The sequence below is a fragment of the Anolis sagrei genome, chromosome 1, assembly GCF_037176765.1.
Source record: "Anolis sagrei isolate rAnoSag1 chromosome 1, rAnoSag1.mat, whole genome shotgun sequence".
Classification (NCBI taxonomy): Eukaryota; Metazoa; Chordata; class Lepidosauria; order Squamata; family Dactyloidae; genus Anolis; species Anolis sagrei.
The window spans coordinates 204896576-204917695 of NC_090021.1; the positions used below are offsets into that span (position 1 = coordinate 204896576).

The 21120-nt window shown below is 40.6% G+C and overlaps 1 protein-coding gene across 2 annotated transcripts in view; it reads right to left on the reverse strand.

Moving 5' to 3' along the window:
* RIF1 (replication timing regulatory factor 1) overlaps positions 1–18768 on the reverse strand; it is a 36658-nt gene extending 17890 nt beyond the window's left edge. The window contains exons 1-23 of one of the 2 annotated variants that reach the window (XM_067472572.1): positions 18548–18768; positions 18294–18372; positions 16113–16209; positions 14486–14616; positions 14306–14400; positions 13760–13949; positions 12341–12433; positions 12115–12253; positions 11028–11179; positions 9416–9533; positions 8752–8910; positions 8503–8613; positions 8201–8263; positions 7559–7659; positions 6788–6874; positions 6458–6531; positions 5170–5350; positions 4701–4808; positions 4464–4613; positions 4259–4358; positions 3458–3725; positions 2008–2050; positions 861–1063 (exon numbers count right to left, since the gene is read on the reverse strand). In XM_067472572.1, coding sequence (XP_067328673.1) covers positions 861–1063; positions 2008–2050; positions 3458–3725; positions 4259–4358; positions 4464–4613; positions 4701–4808; positions 5170–5350; positions 6458–6531; positions 6788–6874; positions 7559–7659; positions 8201–8263; positions 8503–8613; positions 8752–8910; positions 9416–9533; positions 11028–11179; positions 12115–12253; positions 12341–12433; positions 13760–13949; positions 14306–14400; positions 14486–14616; positions 16113–16209; positions 18294–18372; positions 18548–18690 — 2885 coding nt within the window. In that variant the 5' untranslated portion in view covers positions 18691–18768. The remainder of the gene's footprint in view (positions 1–860; positions 1064–2007; positions 2051–3457; positions 3726–4258; positions 4359–4463; positions 4614–4700; positions 4809–5169; positions 5351–6457; positions 6532–6787; positions 6875–7558; positions 7660–8200; positions 8264–8502; positions 8614–8751; positions 8911–9415; positions 9534–11027; positions 11180–12114; positions 12254–12340; positions 12434–13759; positions 13950–14305; positions 14401–14485; positions 14617–16112; positions 16210–18293; positions 18373–18547) is intronic. The other variant, XM_060776939.2, reaches the window with a different exon arrangement.
* Between the last annotated feature and the right edge of the window lie 2352 nt (positions 18769–21120).

Here is a 21120-nt window from a genome sequence, read left to right on the forward strand (position 1 = left end):
GTGAAACAGTACAGTTTAGAAGTCAGTAGAAACAGTATACCTTAGAAGTCTTTAGAAAAGAGAGACTCTATTAGACTCTCAGACCAGAGGGATGCTTTAGACCATGGACTATTGATTATGAGAAATATGCCCTGTGTTACCTGAAACTACTTAAGATTCTATCTGTAACTGGACTGATAAGCAATGTACCTGTATGCTGAATACATAAAGTTTGTGAGTAAACCACCTATGTTACTTTTAAAGAAGTCTACTTATTTTTGGACTCTTGAGAGCATGATTTAAACCAAGATGTTTTAAGGGAGAGTAGATTTTTTTGGGCAACTGAAAGAACACTTCTGAAACTCTGCTATATATGTTTTGTGCATTGGCATATATTTGTCCCTAACACTTCAAAGAGATATCTAGGTATATCAGTTTAACTGGTGAGAAATCTAATTGCCTTGCATGAATACTATCATACTAGTGGATATTTACCACTAAGGAGGAGGTTGACTCAAGTGAGTTTTTAGCTCATTATCAGGGAGATTTCTGATTTTCCCAAATGGGAATGAATGCCATTTTCCAAAAGATTATGGCATCACTTTTCCAAAATTTAAAGGGTCCCAAGAATCCCAAGCTAAAAGCAATGCAATCTGTTGTGCTTCTCCTCAAAGAATTGCCTAATGAGGGTGCAGTAAGATCAGAGGAATGGCAAAGAAAAGCTGGCATCAAATTCTCGGTCCCAAATTAAGAACACCCACTGAAATGTTAACTTACTAATCTGCCACTGACTCAATGGGTCTAAACTGGAGTCAAATCATAAACATGAAATAGTGCCCCTTTTCCACAAAGTACAGTGTGAGCAGCACAAGTCTTCTTACTTCAACTCTTCTGGGTATGTCAGCATGACGGATTTCCCAAAGGTTGCATTCCAGAACTGAGCGGCTTGGCTGCGGATCTGCTTTGTCTTGCTCAAAAGCAGGATGCACAGAATTGGAGACAGCTCCTGTAGTAGCTCACTGTCAAAGGCTTCACTGTAGTAGGACTGGAAACAGCTAGTACTTTCCACAAAAAACTTTTCTAACTGGAAGAATAGAGGAAGAACTGCATTAAACAATTAAGAGAAAAAAAATGAATAACAAACAATAATTTGTATTTAGGCATTAAGTTCCTTTCAAAGCCCACCACTATAAAAATATATATCTCCATTTTTTCTGTCCTATGCTTGTGTAGGAAACAGTTTCTAAGATCTGAAAGAGTTTCATTATACAACAACGTTTTGTGCGTGTGTCACAAGCAACTTGAGAAACTGCAAGTCGCTTCTGGTGTGCTAGAGTTGGCAGTCTGCAAGGACGTTGCCAGGGGAAGCCCGGATGTTTTGATGTTTTACCATCCTTGTGGGAGGCTTCTCTCATGTCCCCGCATGGGGAGCTGGAGCTGACAAGAAGGAGCTCCCCGGATTAGAACTTGCGACCTGTCGGTCTTCAGTCCTGCCAGCACAAGGGTTTAACCCATTGTGCCACTGGGGGCTCCTTACACACAGCAACTACTTAAATAGGAAGAACATCTATTGGTGCTAGCCTGAGGGAACTGCTCATGGAAAACACACACATCCCTGCTACAAGATATGCACATCAATCTCTTTTTAAAGGACTAGGTTAGAAAGCTGCAAGCATTAAGCACAGCTTGTTGTGCTACAGAAAGGCAGGCAACATTCTATCTAAATACAGCTTATAGCACAATAACACCTATCTTTAGCTACCCACCAGGTGCAGTGACTACAAATCACAAAGTATAAAATAATTCCTATCGCATTTAAGGAATGTGACCACACAGAGCTGTACCATGCAGGAAGATAGCAACCTCTGCTCCACAAAACCATCACAGCTGCCACTGAGTTTGTTTTTTTTTGTGGCAACTGTGGTGGCTCTGCAAGCAGAAAAAGGAATAGCATCCAAAGTGTATAAAAGTATATCCATAAACCGAAAATGAAGAAGATGGAAGGAGAGTACTTCCTATTTCAGTTACCTTATTGTTCAGTCCATTAGTCACTCTAGAACCTTTTGCAGACCTGGAAGGAAAATGAGATATAAAACAGGAAAATATTTATGTGACAATTATATTTCCTCAGAAGTGATGGGAATACTAATTGCGCAAACATAAATTAAAAAACTCTCAAAGCGACAATAAATTTCTCAATGTGACATTAACTTCCATCTATTAACCTGTTTTTGGTCTATTAATCAATCCACAAGGAAAGGCAGGCAATGAATGAATGAATATTATTCTTTATAAGTGCTGTAGCCATTTATTATTATGTGAACAACGATACAGTTTATCTCTCATCACCACATATGGCATTCTTTGGTGACATTTCCTTCAATAAAACTCTAATTAAAATGATTTTATGTACCAACTTTCCATACTTCATTAATTGTATTCCATGTACAGTACTATTATTTATCATTATTTTTTGTAAGTCGAGTTTTAGTTCTTTTCCCAACTGAAACTATATAAATAGTAATCAAGCTAGATAATCATTTATTTTATCTATATAGTTTCCCATACAGATTTACTCAAGGAAGTTGCAATTTCAATATCATATATACTAAAAAAAAAAAAAAAGCAACACTAGCCTCCAAAGTCAAAGGTATGGAAGTAACTGTTCATAGTAATCATTCCAACAGATTGGCAATGCTGCATTACATAGATGTTAAAATATCAAAAAACATTTAAAATCAGACTCTAACCTCTTGTACTTTATAGCAACTTCTATTATTTGTTTGTTTCTCTACCCTATTTATACCCCCCCTTTCTCTACCCCAAAGGGGATTCAAGGGGGCTAACACAGAGGCAATCACTCAATGCCTTAAAACACATACAATTCCAAAATATTAAAATTAAGTTATTTTTTGTAAATAACAATTATTTATTTATTTACTATATTTCAGGTAAAGGCAAAATTCAATGCCGCATTACAAATACAAATAAACAAATACATCACACTGAGCAATTAAAAACAGATAAAACATATAAATACAATTAAAACAGATTAAAACATAGGGCCTTGTCCCATAGTCGTTGTTTGTACTATTACATTTAAGCTGAATTCCATATTGCACTACTTCCCAAACGCCTGGTTCCATAGCCAGGTCTTTAACTTTTTTCCTGAAGCACAGGAGAGAGGGGGGGAATCTATTGTCACTGGGGAGGGAGTTCCATAGCCAAAAGGCCACCACTGAGAAGGTCCCGTCTCTCATCTCCATCAGCCAAGCTATTATTATTATTCAACAATAATTATGTTGTTGTTAAATGCTGCTGTTTTTAAACATCCACATGTACAACTCTGAATGAAGAACCAGTACAGTATAATCCAATTGTTTTGATGAAATACTTCATCTGCTTGCATGAGACAACTTAAGCCAGACTGCAACTGTGTTGGCAATCTAACACAATCGGATAACTCTTGTGAACTTACTTTGTTTGTTCATAAAATGCTACCAGTGGTTTTGTAACATTTCTGAATAGAGATCTGATGACTGAAGGCAGAGAGATGTGGCTGATGATATTCTGAAGAACTCCAATGATGGAAGTAGCAATGGGGGCTAGCTTTTCAAGACCAGATTCTTTCGAAACCAGCCTCTGCAGAGCGTTTGCTATGATCACCAGAAGCCTCACTAAGAATGACAGCTTTCCAAGGGGATCATCTTTCTTTTTTTTGGACCAGTCTGAAGGTGTCTGTGGAGCTGAAGAAAACTATGTTTAATGACCAAGACAGTTCTATTTTGTAAAATTTGATAATACTCTCACTTATAGTAAATCATGCTTGCTTTTCAAAGGGAAATACTGATGAAGGAAAACTTCTGTATTATTCTTCAGACATTTCTACTGAGAGAAAAATTTGATACTTGGGCTTGCAATACTTAAACCATGGGCCCTTCTACACAGCCATATAACCCATAATATCAAGGCAGAAAATCCCGCAATATCGGCTTTGAACTGGAATATCTGAGTTCATACTGCCATATATTTCATTACAAAGCAGATGTGGGATTTTATTCAGCTGTGTGGAAGGGGCCCAAGTCAAAGGCCTGTGCAGGCCCTACAATCCTGCATTCATTTCCCTTCCCTTCCTCTATGATTCAAATCTGAGGCTCCGGGGAAATCTTGATTTGCAGAAACCATAGCCAAAGTCAGAGCATATTATTGAGGAAAATAGAACAGATACATGCTTATTCAATGTGTTAAGCCTTCTGCTTGAAATAACTGTTACACTTACATCTATTTGGTGGCTGATACTTAGTACCATAAGGTGCAAAATTGATGTTGTTAACCATCACGGATACAATGTGAGAAAGCCCATCCAACATAGACCGATTCTGGGAGAGAAACAAAAAATACATGCCAATCATACAGGTAAGTCCAATGGTAAGATTCTGTATACCATACAAAGTCATGTTTCAGATGATTGTACATATACTTACAATCTGAGTTTCATCCTCTATCCCAGCTATGATTTTGGCACAGAGTTCATCACAGTATAAATTGTCTTCTGCTGTTGTCACCAACAACGCACAACGAGCAAAAGCTCTGTAGAGCTCCGACCAGGAACGTAACAAGGTTTTCAAAGTGGGCTGTAAAACAAACCAAAAAAGGCTGATCACATTTCTTTTCTAATTTGCAATTACTGTTACAGACACTCACATATACTGGTTTCCTACCTGTGGAAATTCAGAAGATGGGAAGATGTGTTTTATAGGCAGCAACAAAGCACTGTAAATTGCATTAAAGTTATGCTCCAAAGCATCGCCTTGATTTACTTCATTTGTCTAAGGAAAAAAAATTGTGGGATAGAATTATTCACATGCAAAACCTTCCATCATATCTAAACCTGTATGAAATACGATCTATTCGCATGAGACAGGATTTTCTTTTAAAATGTAATTCCAACATTATTTACTCCGCTAGCAAGTAAGCACAAAAGCGATTAAATTATTTTTTAGTCAGAACACAGAAATGTAGTAAGCATGATGTGTAGCTATTTTGTTTGCCCTGAGATACCAGTAGCACTTCAGAAAGTACAATAAGTTCAAAGTACACATTTCTTCGCAGTGAAATGAATATACCAAGGATATAATTTGGTGCTTTCATGTAACAGGCATTTAGGGAGATAAAATATGTCCAACATACCTGGTTAATCCAGTCAGTTAATGGGTTAACCACAGTGCTCCATATTCGCCAGAGATGTTCTTTGTTTTCCAGGTATTGCGCACTTTGATTAACAATTGTGAAAACAGACTCACTAAAAGTCAGAGGGGATGTAGGGCCAGACAAAACAAATCCTACAAGAGATTCGTAGTTCAAGAAAAACCTAATAAAAAGAGAAAACATATCCAGTAACAGGCACAGCTTTCACATATGGCTATATCTGCTATACTGACTAGCAGGAATCCAAGCCTTGCACTGAAGTCACCTTGGTTCCCACTCTGGCAGCGTATCATTTAAATCGGTGGTTCTCAATCTGGGAGTCACGACCCCTAGAGGAACCGATCGGCAATTTGAGAGGGGGTTGCCACCACTGCCTCCTTAGGCTTTGCCTCCTTCACCTCCCTGGAATGGCTGCCGGGCCTCTTCTGCTAGCCAAACAGACAGCCAGCACCCGTGCCCATGCCTCTTCGCCTCCAGGTTGGTATGGCGTGGAGGGGTTCCTCCTCCTCCTCCTCTGATGGCAAGGAGTCACAGGGAGGCAGAAGGAAGAGATCTCCACATCTGTGCCCTTTGTGCTGTGGCCATCGCTCGGAAGAGCAATGGAAGGCCTTCCTGAGTCTAGCAGGGGTGGAGGAGAGGCCCCCCTGGGTCCGCAGGAACAGGTGAAGCCTAGTGGCGACTCAGCATCAGCCCAGCGGAGGATGGAAGCCCCTTCCGAGCCTGCAAACACAACAGCGGCTTAGGGATGGGGGCAACCCCCCCCCCAGGACCCACAGAAGCAGCAGCGAAGGCCCAACAGCACCTCAGCGGACAGCAATGGAAGGCTGATTGCACAATGGTGAGTTAGCGGTGCGGAAGAGAGGCCCCTCCTGGCCTCACAAGAGCCTGTATTCCACCCACTGCTTTCATCACCCTTTGCTGAGGTGTTGCTGGACCACCACTTCTTCCGCGGGCCAGGAGGCATTGCCACTGACCCCTAAACCACCACTAGGTTTGCAGGCCCAGGAGGGCCTTCCATCATCCTCTGCCAGGCTGCTGATGGGCCACTGCCAACCTGCCGTTGCTCCTGCCGGCCCGTTAATAAAAATGCTCAAGACTGGGGCTTACATATGGACCCATTTCATCTTTCATTATCTGAGCCCAGGGTTATTGCCATTATCATATAAGATAAAAATATCTCAGTACACAACTATGCTAAATGCAGGTATAAGGACGTCTAAGCATCACAAGCACTATACAAACCAACAATTTTTCATTCAAGAATACCCACCTTTCTTCTTGAACACAACATTTCAAGAGATCTTCCTGGAATAAGAGCTGAATTAAGAATAATGCTGGGGTTCCCTGGTAGAAAAAGAAGAAATATTACCACTGTATTTTGTTCCCACATACACCAGCCTTGCAATTTCACAAATATGTATGGTTCTACTCTGGCGTTAACAACCCAGACTGACATTATTGATACCACTAAGAAATATATATATATATTTAAGAAGTACTTTTTGTATATGACATTCTTAAAGCAAATACAGCTCATACAGTGATCTCTATGTTGAACAGGATAGAAACTACATAGAAACATACACAGAATACCACTTACATTGAGAAGATCCATATCAGCAATCTGGTAGGCTGGTGATCCTAATACTTTTGGAGGTAAATCTTTCACTGTGATTTCTATCAGGGACTAATAAGAGGGAAAAGACAAAATAATTTTCATGCACCTGAAATTAACACTGAAACAGTTACCAGGCATGAATATGAAATCATAACAGCTAATTTGGTATTCACCCAATTTTAGAAATTATAAATGATGTTGAAGAACAGCACACTTGAAAGAGTGTTTTGCAGCATAGATGATGCAACAATTCCTATAGGCTAATGCTTATTTTGACAAATTTGGAAATTAGTGAACAAGATCTGTGGTTTCACTGCACAATTAAGTGTTTTAAAAGTCTGCACTTTTACCAGCCTCTGAGTAAACAATAGTAAACAAACTCAATGTACAAGATATCTCGATATACTGCCTCTTTAAACGTTATACACACAAACTACAGCAGGCCTTAGTATTACACAGGACATTTGTTCCCAGGACAATTTTTGCCTAATCTGGGACACTTTCCAAAGCATATCACAGAATAGTTCTGGGGGATCTGGAAAATACCTAGAAAAGTATTCTCTTTTCAACCTCTGGAGGAAAATGCCCAGGAGAACATAGCCACAGAATTTGCTGGAGGCCTACAGAAAACACGCTTTTGGCATCGCTAGGTTCCCCAAAGAAATTCAATTGTATGCAAAGCTCTTCACATAGAAAAGAAAACAGATTCAAGGAGCTCACATAACAAGCATACTACTATGCTGCAATACTTACCAGTGACTCCAGCACAGGAAGTTCATTTGACAGGACAATACTTTTTAAGGCTTGCAGCAACATTGTAAGGGCTTCTGAACTCTGCCGCTCTTTTTTGCTGCCTAGAAATAACAAAGGTTTCACATATTCTTAGTTGAATTATACTGAAGATGTGTAAACTCTTCAAAAGACTGTAGACCAGAAAAGTAACTTTTCCAGGCTATTTTGCTGAGTATTTCTGCCAATTTTATGTTATGCCACACTTTATTACTATGTTGCCTTTTGGTCAAAAAGACATCTAAAAGCTGAATATAAATATCTCAACACAGTTGACACTGCCACTGCAATATAACTGTCAAAAAACCTTCCTAAGCCAAAGCACATTCTTACAGAACATCAGTCAATGGGAAAATTAGTCAGACAGGGATAAGCTAAGCTTAAGGGTCCAGATTTACAAATACTCCTAAACCTAACTGAACAATATTGACCACTTTATACATTATCTAGCTTAGTTTCTCTGGAGACTGGTGTAGCTGTCTGAGCATAACAACTAAGATTTTTTTCAGGCCAATGAGGCATTTGCCTCATTGAAGCACATTACATGTCCATAATTTAATGTTCACATGGTCCTCTATACACATGAATGGAAATTTCATTCCTTACCTGATTCAATTGCAGCTCTCACAAAACCAATCATTTTCTTCCAGACAGCTCTCAAAATAACATCTGTATGACAACAGATAAAGCTTCATCAGTTCAAATCCTCAGATTTTAGATATAATACTACAAACCACTGAAAACATTAGATTAGTAAGACACCCCAAGTCCCTTTTTGGGAGATAGTTGAGTGATATAAGTATTTATAATAATTATTATTAGATGTTTCAACCACTTCATAATTGGAAGGATCTTCTTTTCAAATCTAACAGCATGAAGATTTTTTTGGTGTAAAAAAGAAGTCTTACCAGAAGCATCTTTTCCAACTGCAATGAAGCCATCCTGAACTGCGTTTATGAATGTACTTGCATGTTTACAGAAGAAGGAAGGAGTACTAATTACTGGGTACTGAAGAGGTTCTGGATGAAAGGAAAGAGAGAGACTAAATTTTATATTTCTGACACAGAATAGCCAGTCATGTATAAAGCATATACCTCGCAAAAACCTATGCTCTGGCATCTCAACTTAATGGGGTCTTCTCAAAAGTGTGGCATTACCTAAACTAAGCACAATACTGTTTTCGTTGGCAAATTTCAACACTTCTGGACCCATGAAGAAATGAAGCAGCATTTCAATTCCTAGAAGCTGAATGGATGGAAGGGCTACAATTCCTCCAATGCTAGAATTCAGCTTCATCTTTGGAGTAGCAGCAGCTCCTACAACAGGAAGTTGAAAAAGATAGAACTGTTTCAGATGTATGGGAAATACAGACGCAAGAGGGCAAAGCAAGACAAATTAGACGTTTCTGATATACCTGCATTTCAGAAAATATCTAAGACAACACTGTAGTTCAGTGACACTTTACTCCTCGTTTGTCCATCTTATTTAAAGAGAATTAAATCAATCCAAAAGAGCACATAGATTGCAGCAAGGAAAGTCTAATTACTAAAAATTACTACTTTAACATAAATAAGATTTGTGTCTTTTGAAGGTGAAATACTCAATTTAGGCAGCAGGCTCTTCAGGGCAGGGTTCTGTATTTTTCTTTGTTTTGTTTGTGTTTGCTCCAGCTGCTCCACAAGATGCATAAAATAATATATAAAGGACGTTGCATTTTATTTTCATAACACAGTAACCGACGGTTTTGGTGGCTTCTTTATCTTTTGTATTAAAAATGGCACAATTGCTTATGTATCTGTGGGAAAGAGGTTTGCATCATACCTGCTTTCTGTGCAGATCCTGGTGTCATTAAACTCTGGTTAGTAGACAACCGTGATGAATTTCCTTGTACAAAAGAGGCATCTAAGCTTAAAGTGCTCTGAATTAATGGCACACAGACCTGAAACACAAAACATGCAGTACTCCATGAAACAAAATGAAGTAACTTCAAAGATTTGGTGACAGTTGCCTGGTCCAGGAATAAATTTTACTGCAAAAGTCCCATATCCTGGCATCTTATATCCAACAGGATACAGACATATCTCAGTTAATGCAGCCTTGGGGGGGGGGGGGGGCTCCTTCTCACAAGGCCTCTTAATGTTTGTATGTTAAATGGGTAGCCCCCAGTGCTGCAGCAGGTGAAAGCGCTGAGCTGCTGAACTTGCTGACCAAAAGGTTGGCAGTTTGAATCCAGGGAGTGGGGTGAACCTCCGCTGTTAGCCCCAGCTAGATGCATAAAATAATATATAAAGGGTGTTGCATTTTAGCAGTTCAAAAATGCAAATGTGAGTAGATCAGTAAGTATTGCTTTGGCGGACAAGTAATGGCGCTCCATGCAGTCATACTGACATGACCTTGGAGGCATCTACGGACAATGCTGGCTCTCTGGCTTAGAAATGGAGATGAGCACCCCACTCCCAGAGTTGGACATGACTTGACTTAATGTCAAGGGGAAACCTTTATCTTTTATGTTAAATGGCTGTTCCGTTAACTGAATGTTACTTAAGCATAATAACATTAACACTTTGTTAATCTGGAGGAGAAACTATCCCCTTTAACTGTACTGCCCAGATAATTATTACAAATTGCCTAGATGCTGCTTTCCCCCCTCATTTTCTAGTTGGGAGATGGGTTTTTTTTGTCACTATCAACACTGAGAGGATGGTGAAGGAAGGTTGGGAAAAAAAGATTTTTAGTAATACGTTATGGCTGATGTTTGCAGTAAACAGCTAAATATGGCTTGCAGTAGAAAAGAATGGGTTCCTGCTCCAGCTGATCCTTGTGTAATTGTGTGTGCTGCCTTATAACAAGGTTAATGGTAGCTGTCTTCAACTGCCATCAGCGCTACCCCATTTTAGTCCAAAACATGTGTGCTAATGATCTAGAAATTTCCTCGGTGGCGCAATGGATTAAACCCTTTTGCCAGCAGGACAACTGATCGAAAAGTTGGTGGTTCAAATCAGGGGAGTGGAGTGAGCTCCAGTATGTCAGCTCCAGCTTCTCATGTGGGGATATGAGAGAAGCCTACCACAAGAAGGTAAAACATCCAGGCGTCCCCCGGGCAACATCCTTGTAAACAGCCAATTCTCTCACACCAGAAGCGACTTGTAGTTTCTCAAATCGCACCTGATACACACACACACAATTCCTCTGTATATGCAGGTATTATTATTTCAGTCCTTTATCTCCTTCACTCATTGCCTTAGTTTAAATTTTGGGACTGCATTTTAATATCCTTGTTTCTGCTATTTTAAATAGAATTTAACACCACGGAGACCAACATTAGAATATCATGAAATGCTGTTTCACTTGTTTTCTTGTGTAAAAAAGAAGTCAGGCAAAGGGACATTTCAGAAAATATTTTAACTCAAGCTTGGTATTAAGGTGACATTACCTGTTCAAAGTGGGCTGGGAGCTGAGGTCCAAGTCTCATCAGTAAATACCACCAGACTTCTAGTTTCGTCAGTGCTAGCGATTCAGTTCTCACATGGATTGAGCTCAATGGTTGCATGAGCAACTTCAGCCTTTTTGCACTGCATAAAATCTCTTTGGGCACAAAGATTGAAAACATAGTTAGATCAACTGCAAAGCCAAAACAAATTCAACATTCCTAGCTTAAAATGACCTGGCATATTTTAGAATGAAAAGATGGATTGGGTTAAACCAACAAGCATGTCTAGCTATGCATCGGCTTATACTTGTATTTATTAGTGACCTCGCAGAGATCTGATTTAATCTATTCACTCTCCCCACAAATCCCAAATATAGATCATTCTATTATGGCCATTTCCAGTTCCTCGACTAAATACACATTCAGTTCTTACGCATAACTTGATGGCTCTGTCCTCCATGTTGGATCCCATAATAGGGGAAGGATGGACTGTAAATTAAAGCAAATAAATAAACCCTGTGGGGAGTTTGATTAGAAGTCAGTCATGTAGGTCCAACAAAAGAGGAAATACCCTTCCCTACCTGCCCCCTCCCCAAATTTCAGAGCAGAATATGGGAAATAGGTGCTGTTATCTGCAGTGCATCTACGATTCAGTGTTTTGCAGACTAACAGAGACAAGGGACTGGCAACAACTGTTTCCCATGGCACTAGGGATCAGTACTCTACATAGATGCAATGTTTCTTAGTAAAGGGACCAATATTGCCAGGGACCAATAAGAAGCAAGACAAGTTCAAACTTTAAACAACAGTCTGAAGAACATGCACTGGCTAGCCAACTTTCTAAATAATTCTGCAATAATTCCACTATGGCTAGAATAGCAACATCATAGTCCTAGAAAACAGCAGCTGAAAACAAGCATTTATGAAATATTTCCAAATCATCCTACACTTAAAACTGAATTCCACTGAAATCAGTACAATCTGCTTCCCAAAATATAAACAGATCAGATGATAACATTGCAGTCTTTACTATTTTTTTCTTTAGCTTTTGTATTAATCGAAATGACAAGCATTTAAGAGTTTTAGCTACCTGGATTTAGAGCGAAGTTATCTATCAGACTCTTCCATGCAATGAATGCGATTTTCTTTATTACTGGTGACCCACTACGAAATCCAAGTTCTTCCAATTGCAGTAAAGAATTGATAAAGCTTCCACTACGATGCAGTGCCTATAAGAAAGGGAACACTCAGAGTTGACACACTCACTAGTTCACTGCCTGCATGAATTAAAAGAAAAGAATTATTTTCCAACTTACTTTGCCAAGCAGCTTTACAAACAGAGGCCATAGTTTCAAAACATAAGTCTCATTTTTTGATGAAAAAAGCTTTTGGAGTTCTGGAATTATTTTCTGCAAAAGTATAACGCATATAGAATTTAGAAAAATGATAGCATGGATCACTAAAACCGCATCCATCCACACAAAAATCATCATTTGTACTTAGAATAACCAAGAAAAAGGATAGCTAGATAAAAATGCCATAGTTATAATGAGAAAACAAAATGTATGCTATTAGAAAAGGGATAGAAATCCCAGCTATTAGTCAAGAGTTAAAAACAGCCAATATGGATTAGTATTCCTGTTATATTAAAGCACACACAGCATGTTAATTCTCAGCAATATTTATAGTGATTACTGTGCATCTTATAATTTACAATGAAATATGATCACAAGCTTATTAGCTCTTTTATGTGAAGGTATAGTTTAGTAGAAAATTTAGGTAGATAAGATAGTCACAGAATCATAGAACTAGAAGAAACCGCAAAGAAGAAACCGCAAAGGTCATCTAGACCAACCCCCTGCTATCCAGGAACACCCAATCAAAGCAAATACAGGCAGTCCCTGAATTACAAACATTTGACTTACAAACAACTCGTAGTTAAGAATACGACCGAGACAAAAGGGAGCGATAGAAATCTACTCCTCAGAAGGAAAATTCACTTCTAAAAGAGTGAATTTTCATTTTCATTTCATTTTCATTTTCAATGAAGCTTAATCCTTGTTTCCACAACAAGTCAATTTTTCCAAAATCCAATGATCACAAGAACAGAAAGTGAGATGAAATCTACTGAACAGGGAAACAGCAAAACAAACACCACATGGGTATTAACCCTTCCCTATCTCTCTATCTATCTGACTGGAGCATTTATTTATTTATTATATGAGGCACAAACCAATGGTACAATTGTAATGTATTAAACACCAAAACACTACTAAAAACTCACAAAGTTTGAAAACTTTGCATTATATTAAATGTCCTCTGAACAGAAGCTGGCCACTTGGATTGCCTCTGGTGTTGCTATAAGAAGGTCCTCCATTGTGCATGTGTTGTGACTGGAGTTACACTTAAGAATGTAGGGGTTTCAACTTACAAATTCAAGTTAACAAACCTACAAAACCTATCTTGTTCGTTACTTGGGGACTGCCTGTAGTAATCCCAAATGTTCAATATTTTTTAAAGTTAAGATTTTAAAAGACAATTGCAAATCTATAAGCAGAAGTAATGTAACACAAAATACAGAATTGATTATAAAATATGCTGATTACATCATTACAAAATATGCTGAAAACAACAAAACTATAGCTCCAAGACGCTAGCGCTTTTAAGTTGGTGTATAGAATCATATGAGCACTGATTACAATGTATGATAAACAAAACACATTGGCCTTCTTTACCGTAGTCATGAGTTCTTCCGTGACCACTGCCACCTCCTGCTGCTTCTGAAGTAAAAGTGGCATCCCCATCTCCAAAGCAGTTGCACCCTTTAACTGCACTTTGTGTGCTGTGTGGACAACCAAAGGAATGATCAGTTTGGCCCACCTCACAGCCTCCTCCTCCATGGAAGATGGAGCTTGCTCTATGAGCCTAAATAAAAAAAAATGTATTAGAATTGACAACAGGGGCCATACTATTTCTCAAGGTCCAAGAGAAATATTGTGCATGTCTATCATCAGATTCATCTTCTGCAAAATTTATCTTCCACTTGTATTCTGAGAGATTGCAAAGCTCACTAGAGGTTCCCAAGGATAAGACATGTAAGACAGCTTAGTTACTACTAGTAAACATTCCCATACTTCAAAGCCATTTCGCGGTCACTATTATGCAGAGTAACATCTTCTTGTTTATATCACCCTGGTTATTAACTGGCAAAATGATGTAAGTTTCTTTTCTCCCCGTTGCACTCCTCTGAACTGCCCTACATTTCCAAATCTAATACATACCGTATGATAACATTTAGTACTTCATATTCAACCACCATAGAAGGCAAGTCTCCTTTGTTAAGCACTGTCTCTAACGTAGTAATAATACTGGGTACCTGAGAAAAGAAAAGAAATTATCTGTAAGCACAAGAGATGTTTGTAACAAGCTTTGTTTTCAGGCAATGAACACAAGGCACTCACCAGCTTCCCAATAACATCAGCAGGAAAGGACTGTTTCGAGATCACCCAAAGTGCTCTAGTGCGAGTGTTTTTGTCTACTGCTTTTACGGCAACACTGTTTACAACTGAAAGCAACTCTTGTATTTCTGACTCTGGAAACAAAAGAAAGGAAGAAAGAAAGAAACAATGAAGAAAACATACTCTGATCAAGACCATATGTGATTTATTTCTGTTCAAAAATATAAATGCACATGCTTCAAATAATGAAGTTTTTGACAAAGAAGCTCCTTTTCATGATTTTTTTTTTACACCTACTCAGGCCCACCCCCTTCTCTTCTTGACCCTTTGTCTAGCTGAAATTGTTTTTAACATAATCTACACTGGGAGAATAGTGAAGATGAGTTGAGGAAACAAACTTGATGCTTGGCTAAAGCAGCACGTGTGCAGTGATCTGGGAAAGGCCAGGATCCTATTTTAGTCCAGGACTTTCCCACTTGTGACCTCTTTCCACCTGAGAACACTTTATGTGATCATAAGTATATAGAACAGGTGTAAATATATAGAAAGTCAAACATTTGCTGATATTAAATCAGCAGAGGCAAACAGGCTGACTTTCCTTTTTGTGGAGTACAACTGAAGCATTTTCTGCAGAGTTCACTAAAAACACTGCACATTGTTAGCAACAGATTTGTGTAAATGAGTGGCATTCATAAACCTGTAACTATTGCCAAATTTTGTGACTCCAACTTTGAGCTAAGGGGGGCCATTTGGGGTCAGGGCCCAGTTTAAGAAGCAGTGCTCTAGTTGACCTACTGTAGTTTTATGCCTATACCTCCAGTAGGCAAGGCAAACAGCTGACTCCAGAATCTCTTAAAGAACAGCAAAACAGGGAGAAAAACGGTTAGATTAAAAAATATATAAATCTGCAAGTTGGGCCATTAAAATGGAGATGATACAAAAAGTGGAAACTAGTGTAATAAAAACAATCCTCCACAGACGCATTTTGGAAAAAGCTTTCCATCATCTAGAAAGTTCAAAATGTTTTTTTACACATGTGTTTTATTTATTTATTTATTTAGACTAAACATTTGCTGAAATATGCAAGACCACAGTTTTTGTGTTGGTGAAACCTATCCCTATTCTTTTAATTTTATTTCTGTCTCTGGTCCTAAAATTTCGGTTAAAGAAGCAAAGCTGAAGGACACATAGAATCATAGAGTTGTAAGAGATCACAAGGCCCATCCAATCCAATCCTCTGCCATGATGGAAAACAAAAGTAAACATCTACTTCCCTTACTGAGGTATATCTGTATTGCTGTGTCTTTACAACAAGTGAGGTCTACATTAATCTTATCTGCAACTTAAAACAGTGTTGTATTTGCTTATCAAGGCCAGAGCACTAAGTAGCACTGTGACAATCAATAAGTTGCACTTCTTTCCCAGTCTTGGATCTCACACAGCACAGAATCTTAATAAACGCACTGAATGCTTTTGCAACTTATGACTATCACACTAAACATGACAGCAAATTGCTTTGCATGAGCTGTAATACATTGAGGTACCACATACAGAACAGATTCCTGATTAGTCTTTCTATAACATCCAAATATCAATTATTATAATTTTTTCAACTAGATGAACTGTTTACCATGAAGTAATGATGCAATCTTGGAGTTAAACACACAGAATCCTAAGGCCTGCAAGGCTGCGCTGCTCAGTTCTGAGTTTTCAGTAGGAATGTGTGTCTAAAAAAGAGAAAAGACAATATAAGACCTCTCAATGTGTCACTGGCAGGAGAGAAAGAGGGACAGAGACTCATCAGGAGTTACATATTAGAAAATTCCATCAATTTTCAAATTTAAGTTTGAAAGCTGACTGTCCTATGCTCATCTGTACATAAACTTAGGCATGTGAAAAAGATATTAACATTCTTCTTTCAGAGTCAACCCAATGGTATCAACCAACACCTGTATCACACTCATACCCATCCCCCTCTTCCTCCAGAAAGCTTCAGTAACGTGTTCGGACATGTCTCAGGTTATGTGAAAAACTCACACAATTCAGTTATTCACATCTCCAGGTGACATTCCTATGTATAATAATTTCCTTCACACATCTATATGTGTGTGTGTGTGTCAAGTATGTCTGTTTGATCCACAATGCTTCCTACATGGTTCTGGAACACATTTGGTACACAAACCCTTCATGATCCAACTTAAAATACTGGTGGGGTTAAGGAGAGAGGGCTGATAGAGGATGATGGGAGTTGTAGTCCAGCTGCATGCAGAGAGCCCTATGAGCTCCACCAACAATTGATCTAGACCAAACTTGGCACACATACCCATCATGACCAATTTAAAATATGGCAGGATTGGGGAGTGATGATAGAGGATAATGGGAGTTGCAGTCCACCCTCATCCATAGAGCCATGGCCTAGGGCATGCCTCTCCTCCTAAACCAGTGGTTCCCAACCTGTGGTCCGCAAGAACTACAGTATGGTCAGCGGCCTCACCATTACTACACCATTGCAACAAGAGTGACTGGGCTCACAAAGCCCTCATATAGTGCCGAGGCTTATTAAATATGGTATTCTGTGGAAGAGCAGATGGAGACTACTGGATAGCATATGTTCTGTATCAAAAACTAGAGCTGGTGTTGTCTATCTAATGCAATTTTCTGAATCAGCACCCCAAATAACCATACTGAGTCTAGAGTTGACCAAAAACTGATGTGTAACCCTTTTGGTACTAATGTTGGAGACTGGTCCCTGGTTAAAAAAAGGTTGGGAACCACTGCCATAAGCAGATGGATTAAGCTACATCTCTTAACATTCTTACTCTTTTGTTAGAGAGACTGAGGATGAGTGATTGGACCAGTTAAAAGAAAAGCAGGAAGTTGCAGCCCTGGGGACTGATGGGAATTTCAAGCCATCAGTTGGACAAGTTTATAAAAGGTCCCATTACACAGTTATGCATTGTCTAACGCGGGGCTCCTCAAACTAAGGCCCTGAGGCTTGATACAGCCCTCCAAGGTTATTTACCCGGCCCTCACTCAGGGTCAACCTAAGTCTGAAATGACTTGAAAGCGCACAACAACAACAACAATCCTATCTCATCAGCCAAAAGGAGACCCACACTTCCCACTGAAATATGATTAAGTTTACATTTGTTAAAATTGTTCTTCATTTTAATTATTGTATTGTTTTTAAGGGTTTTTTTTTTGCACTACAAATAAGATATGTGCAGTGTGCATACGAATTCATTCATTTTATTTCAAATTATAATCTGGCCGGCTAATGGTTTGAGAGACTGTGACCTGGCACTTTGTTTAAAAAGTTTGAGGACCCCTGGTCTAATGGGCCTCATCATGAACAAACAATATTTCTAATAAACAGCATTAAAAACACCAAAAGTATATTGCATATATAAATATAACATGGCATATATAATTTGCGAGATAGCAACCAGCAAAGAATCACAAGCGAGGCATCAAGCTGACAGGAGAGAAAGAGGCCTATCAGGAGTCGGAGGGCCCTTCTTGACAGGCCCTATATCCCAGGTTTCCTGCTTCAAACCGGATTATATGAGCCCCACTGCCAGATAATCTGGGATAAACAGAAAGTCTGGGTTATAGGGCCTGTCTGGAAGGGCCCTTCTACACTTCCATGCAAAATTCAGATGATCTGCTTTGAACTGGATTATATGGCTGTGTAGACTCATATAATCCAGTTCAGAGCAGATAATGCACATTATCTGCTGGATTGTATGGTAGTGTAGAAAGGGCCTGAGGCGGCGGGACATCTCACACACATAAATACATACATACACACCTTAAACAACTTGCAGAGCTGAGGGAAGTGTTTCCCAACTTGGGCAGCGAATTCTTTCCCTTCCTCACCAGTCAGGCGGCTTGAAAGGAAGAGAGAGAGAAAAAAGTTTTATGTCAGGCACCAGAACATATGAATGCAGGTATGACTGAGCCAAATATTTACAGCATTGTTTCCACAGGAAAGAAGGAAGGAGGAAGGAGGGGAGCCCCCCAAGAACAAAGGCTGTGGGAGGAGGGGAGGGGAGCGGGGCTCACTTGGTGAGGGTGAGGAGCGCGTCGGTGAGGGCCTCGGTGGCGGCGGCGGGGTCCTCCAGGGTCTCCATCAAGGGCTGGAGGCTGGGCCCGGGGAAGGAGGAGGAAGAGCAGGAGGCCTCCGTCGTCGAGTCCGCGCCACCCATGGCCAAGCTTCACAGTTCCCGCGCTCCCCAGGCAGATCTGCCGGGCCAAGATGGCGAAGCGCGGGAGACTCCGAGCCGAGGGTGCTCTCGCCCAATCAGCGCCCGAGGAGGACGGGGCAGGGGCGGGGCCAGACCGACGGAGCCGAGCGCCGAGGTATCGAACACGGCTGAGCCTGCTCCACTGGCCGCCCCTGCGCGGAGAGGAACCACGCCGAATCATCGATCGGCAATTGCCTGTCCCCTCCATCCAAGACATACAAGTCGTGCATTATCCTGGATGGGGAAGAGACATCTGCTGTAACATCATAGAGTCCTAGAGGTGGAAGAGACTTCGTGGGCCATCTAGTCTAACCCCATTCTGCCTTCAAAGCACCCCCGACAGATAGCCATCCAGCCTCTACTTAAAAGCCACCGAAGAAGGAGCCTCCACCACACCCCAGGGCAGAGAGTTCCACTGCTGAACAGCTCTCACAGTTAGGAAGTTCTTCTTAATGTTCAGGTGGAATCTCTTTGAAACCATTATTCCGCTTGCTAGTCTCCAGGGCAGCAGAAAACAAGCTTGCTCCCTCCTCCCTATGAATTCCTCTCACATATTTATACACGGCCATCATTTCTCTTCTCGGCCTTTTCTTCTGCAGGCTAAACATGCCCAGCTCTTTAAGCTGCTCCTCATAGAGCTTGTTCTCCAGACCCTTGATCATTTTAGTCGCCCTTCTCTGGACACATTCCAGCTCTCACAGTTAGGAAGTACTTCTTAATGTTCAGGTGGAATCTCCTTTCCTGTAGTTTGAAGCCATTGCTCTGCGTCCTAGTCTCCTGGGCAGCAGAAAACAAGCTTGCTCCCTCCTCCCTATGAATTCCTCTCACATATTTATACACAGCCATCATTTCTCTTCTCAGCCTTTTCTTCTGCAGGCTAAACATGCCCAGCTCTTTAAGCAGCTCCTCATAGGGCTTGTTCTGCAGTTTGCCGCCACTTCCAATGCCAAGGATTCCATGGCACTGAACTGCCACAGGGTTTGCACAGGATGTGCCCAGGCGTGTATCTGTTGTTGTTTATTTGTTCAGTTGCTTCTGACTCTTGCCCACGCCAGAGCTCCCTGTCAGCCGTGGCCACCCCCAGCTCCTTCAGAGTCAATCCAGTCACTTCAAGGATGCCATCCATCTTGCCCTTGGTTGTCCCCTCTTCCTTTTTTCCTTCCATTTCCCCCAGCATCATTGTCTTCTCCAAGCTTTCCTGTGTTCTCATTATGTTGCCAAAGTACTTCATCTTTGCTTCTAATATCCCATCCAGTGAGCAGTCGGGCTTTATTTCCTGAAGTATGGACTGGTTGGATCTTCTCGCGGTCCAAGGCGTGTATCTACACTAGAATTAATGCAGTTTTGACACCAAGGCTCAATGCCATGGAATCATGGGGGATGTAGTCTTACAAGGTCCTTCACCTTCTCTGCTAACCCTAACCCTGTTATCAGGTGGCAGCTTTTGTCATAGTGTGGTTCTCCTTTGCACATACAAGTTGTGTCATCACATGAACCTTATCACCCAACCATGACTTGCCTTAAATTGAGTTGGGGGAATGTCATGTTTGCGAGCTTCCTCCTTTGCTTTCATCTGCAACATTTTGAAAGATATACTGCAGCCATTGTTGTGCATCTCCATCACATACACAAACACTTCATCAATTTGTGGAAACTTGCCTGTTTTGGGATCTCTAAATGCACACAGAGTAAAGGTGGTTTTCTCTAGCTTGTCTTTACCTTGACACCAGTCATATCCCAGCTTCTCATTCACAGAGAACTGCATTCCTGCAGCTCTGTTTCTATGCTTCTCAGCAAAAGCAATAGCCCTCTGCTTGGACCCTGCTGAGTTTTTTCTCTGTGTCAGGAGCAACTTGAGAAACTGCAAGTAGCTTCTGGTTTGAGAAAATTGGCCATCTGCAAGGACATTACCCAGGGGATACCCAGATTGTTTTTGATGTTTTTACCATCCTTGTGGGAGGCTTCTCTCATGTCCCCACATGGAGCTGCTAGGGGGAGCTCATCCGAGCTCTCCCCAGGTTGGATTTGAACCGGCAACCTTCAGGTCAGCAACCCAACCCTCAAGTCATCAGTCCTGCCAGCACAAGGATTTAATGCACTGTGCCACCGGGGTGCTCCTACCCTGCTGAGTAACTTGGTATTTACCCCTACTCGTAAACTGGCCAGCTCTGTGGGGGAAGGTTATCTCTGTGATGTAAACACTCCCCATCGTTCCCTAAATGTACCTTTCTGCTCTAATCTAGGAGCTTTTAGCAAGGGCACATCACTCACTCACCCATCCACTTGCCTACCCACAGTCCCTCCGTCCCACTCACTCACTCACTCACTCACTCGGTCAACCATCTATCTGCTGACCACCCCCTTCCAAGAATGCTGCTTGAATGAAAATAG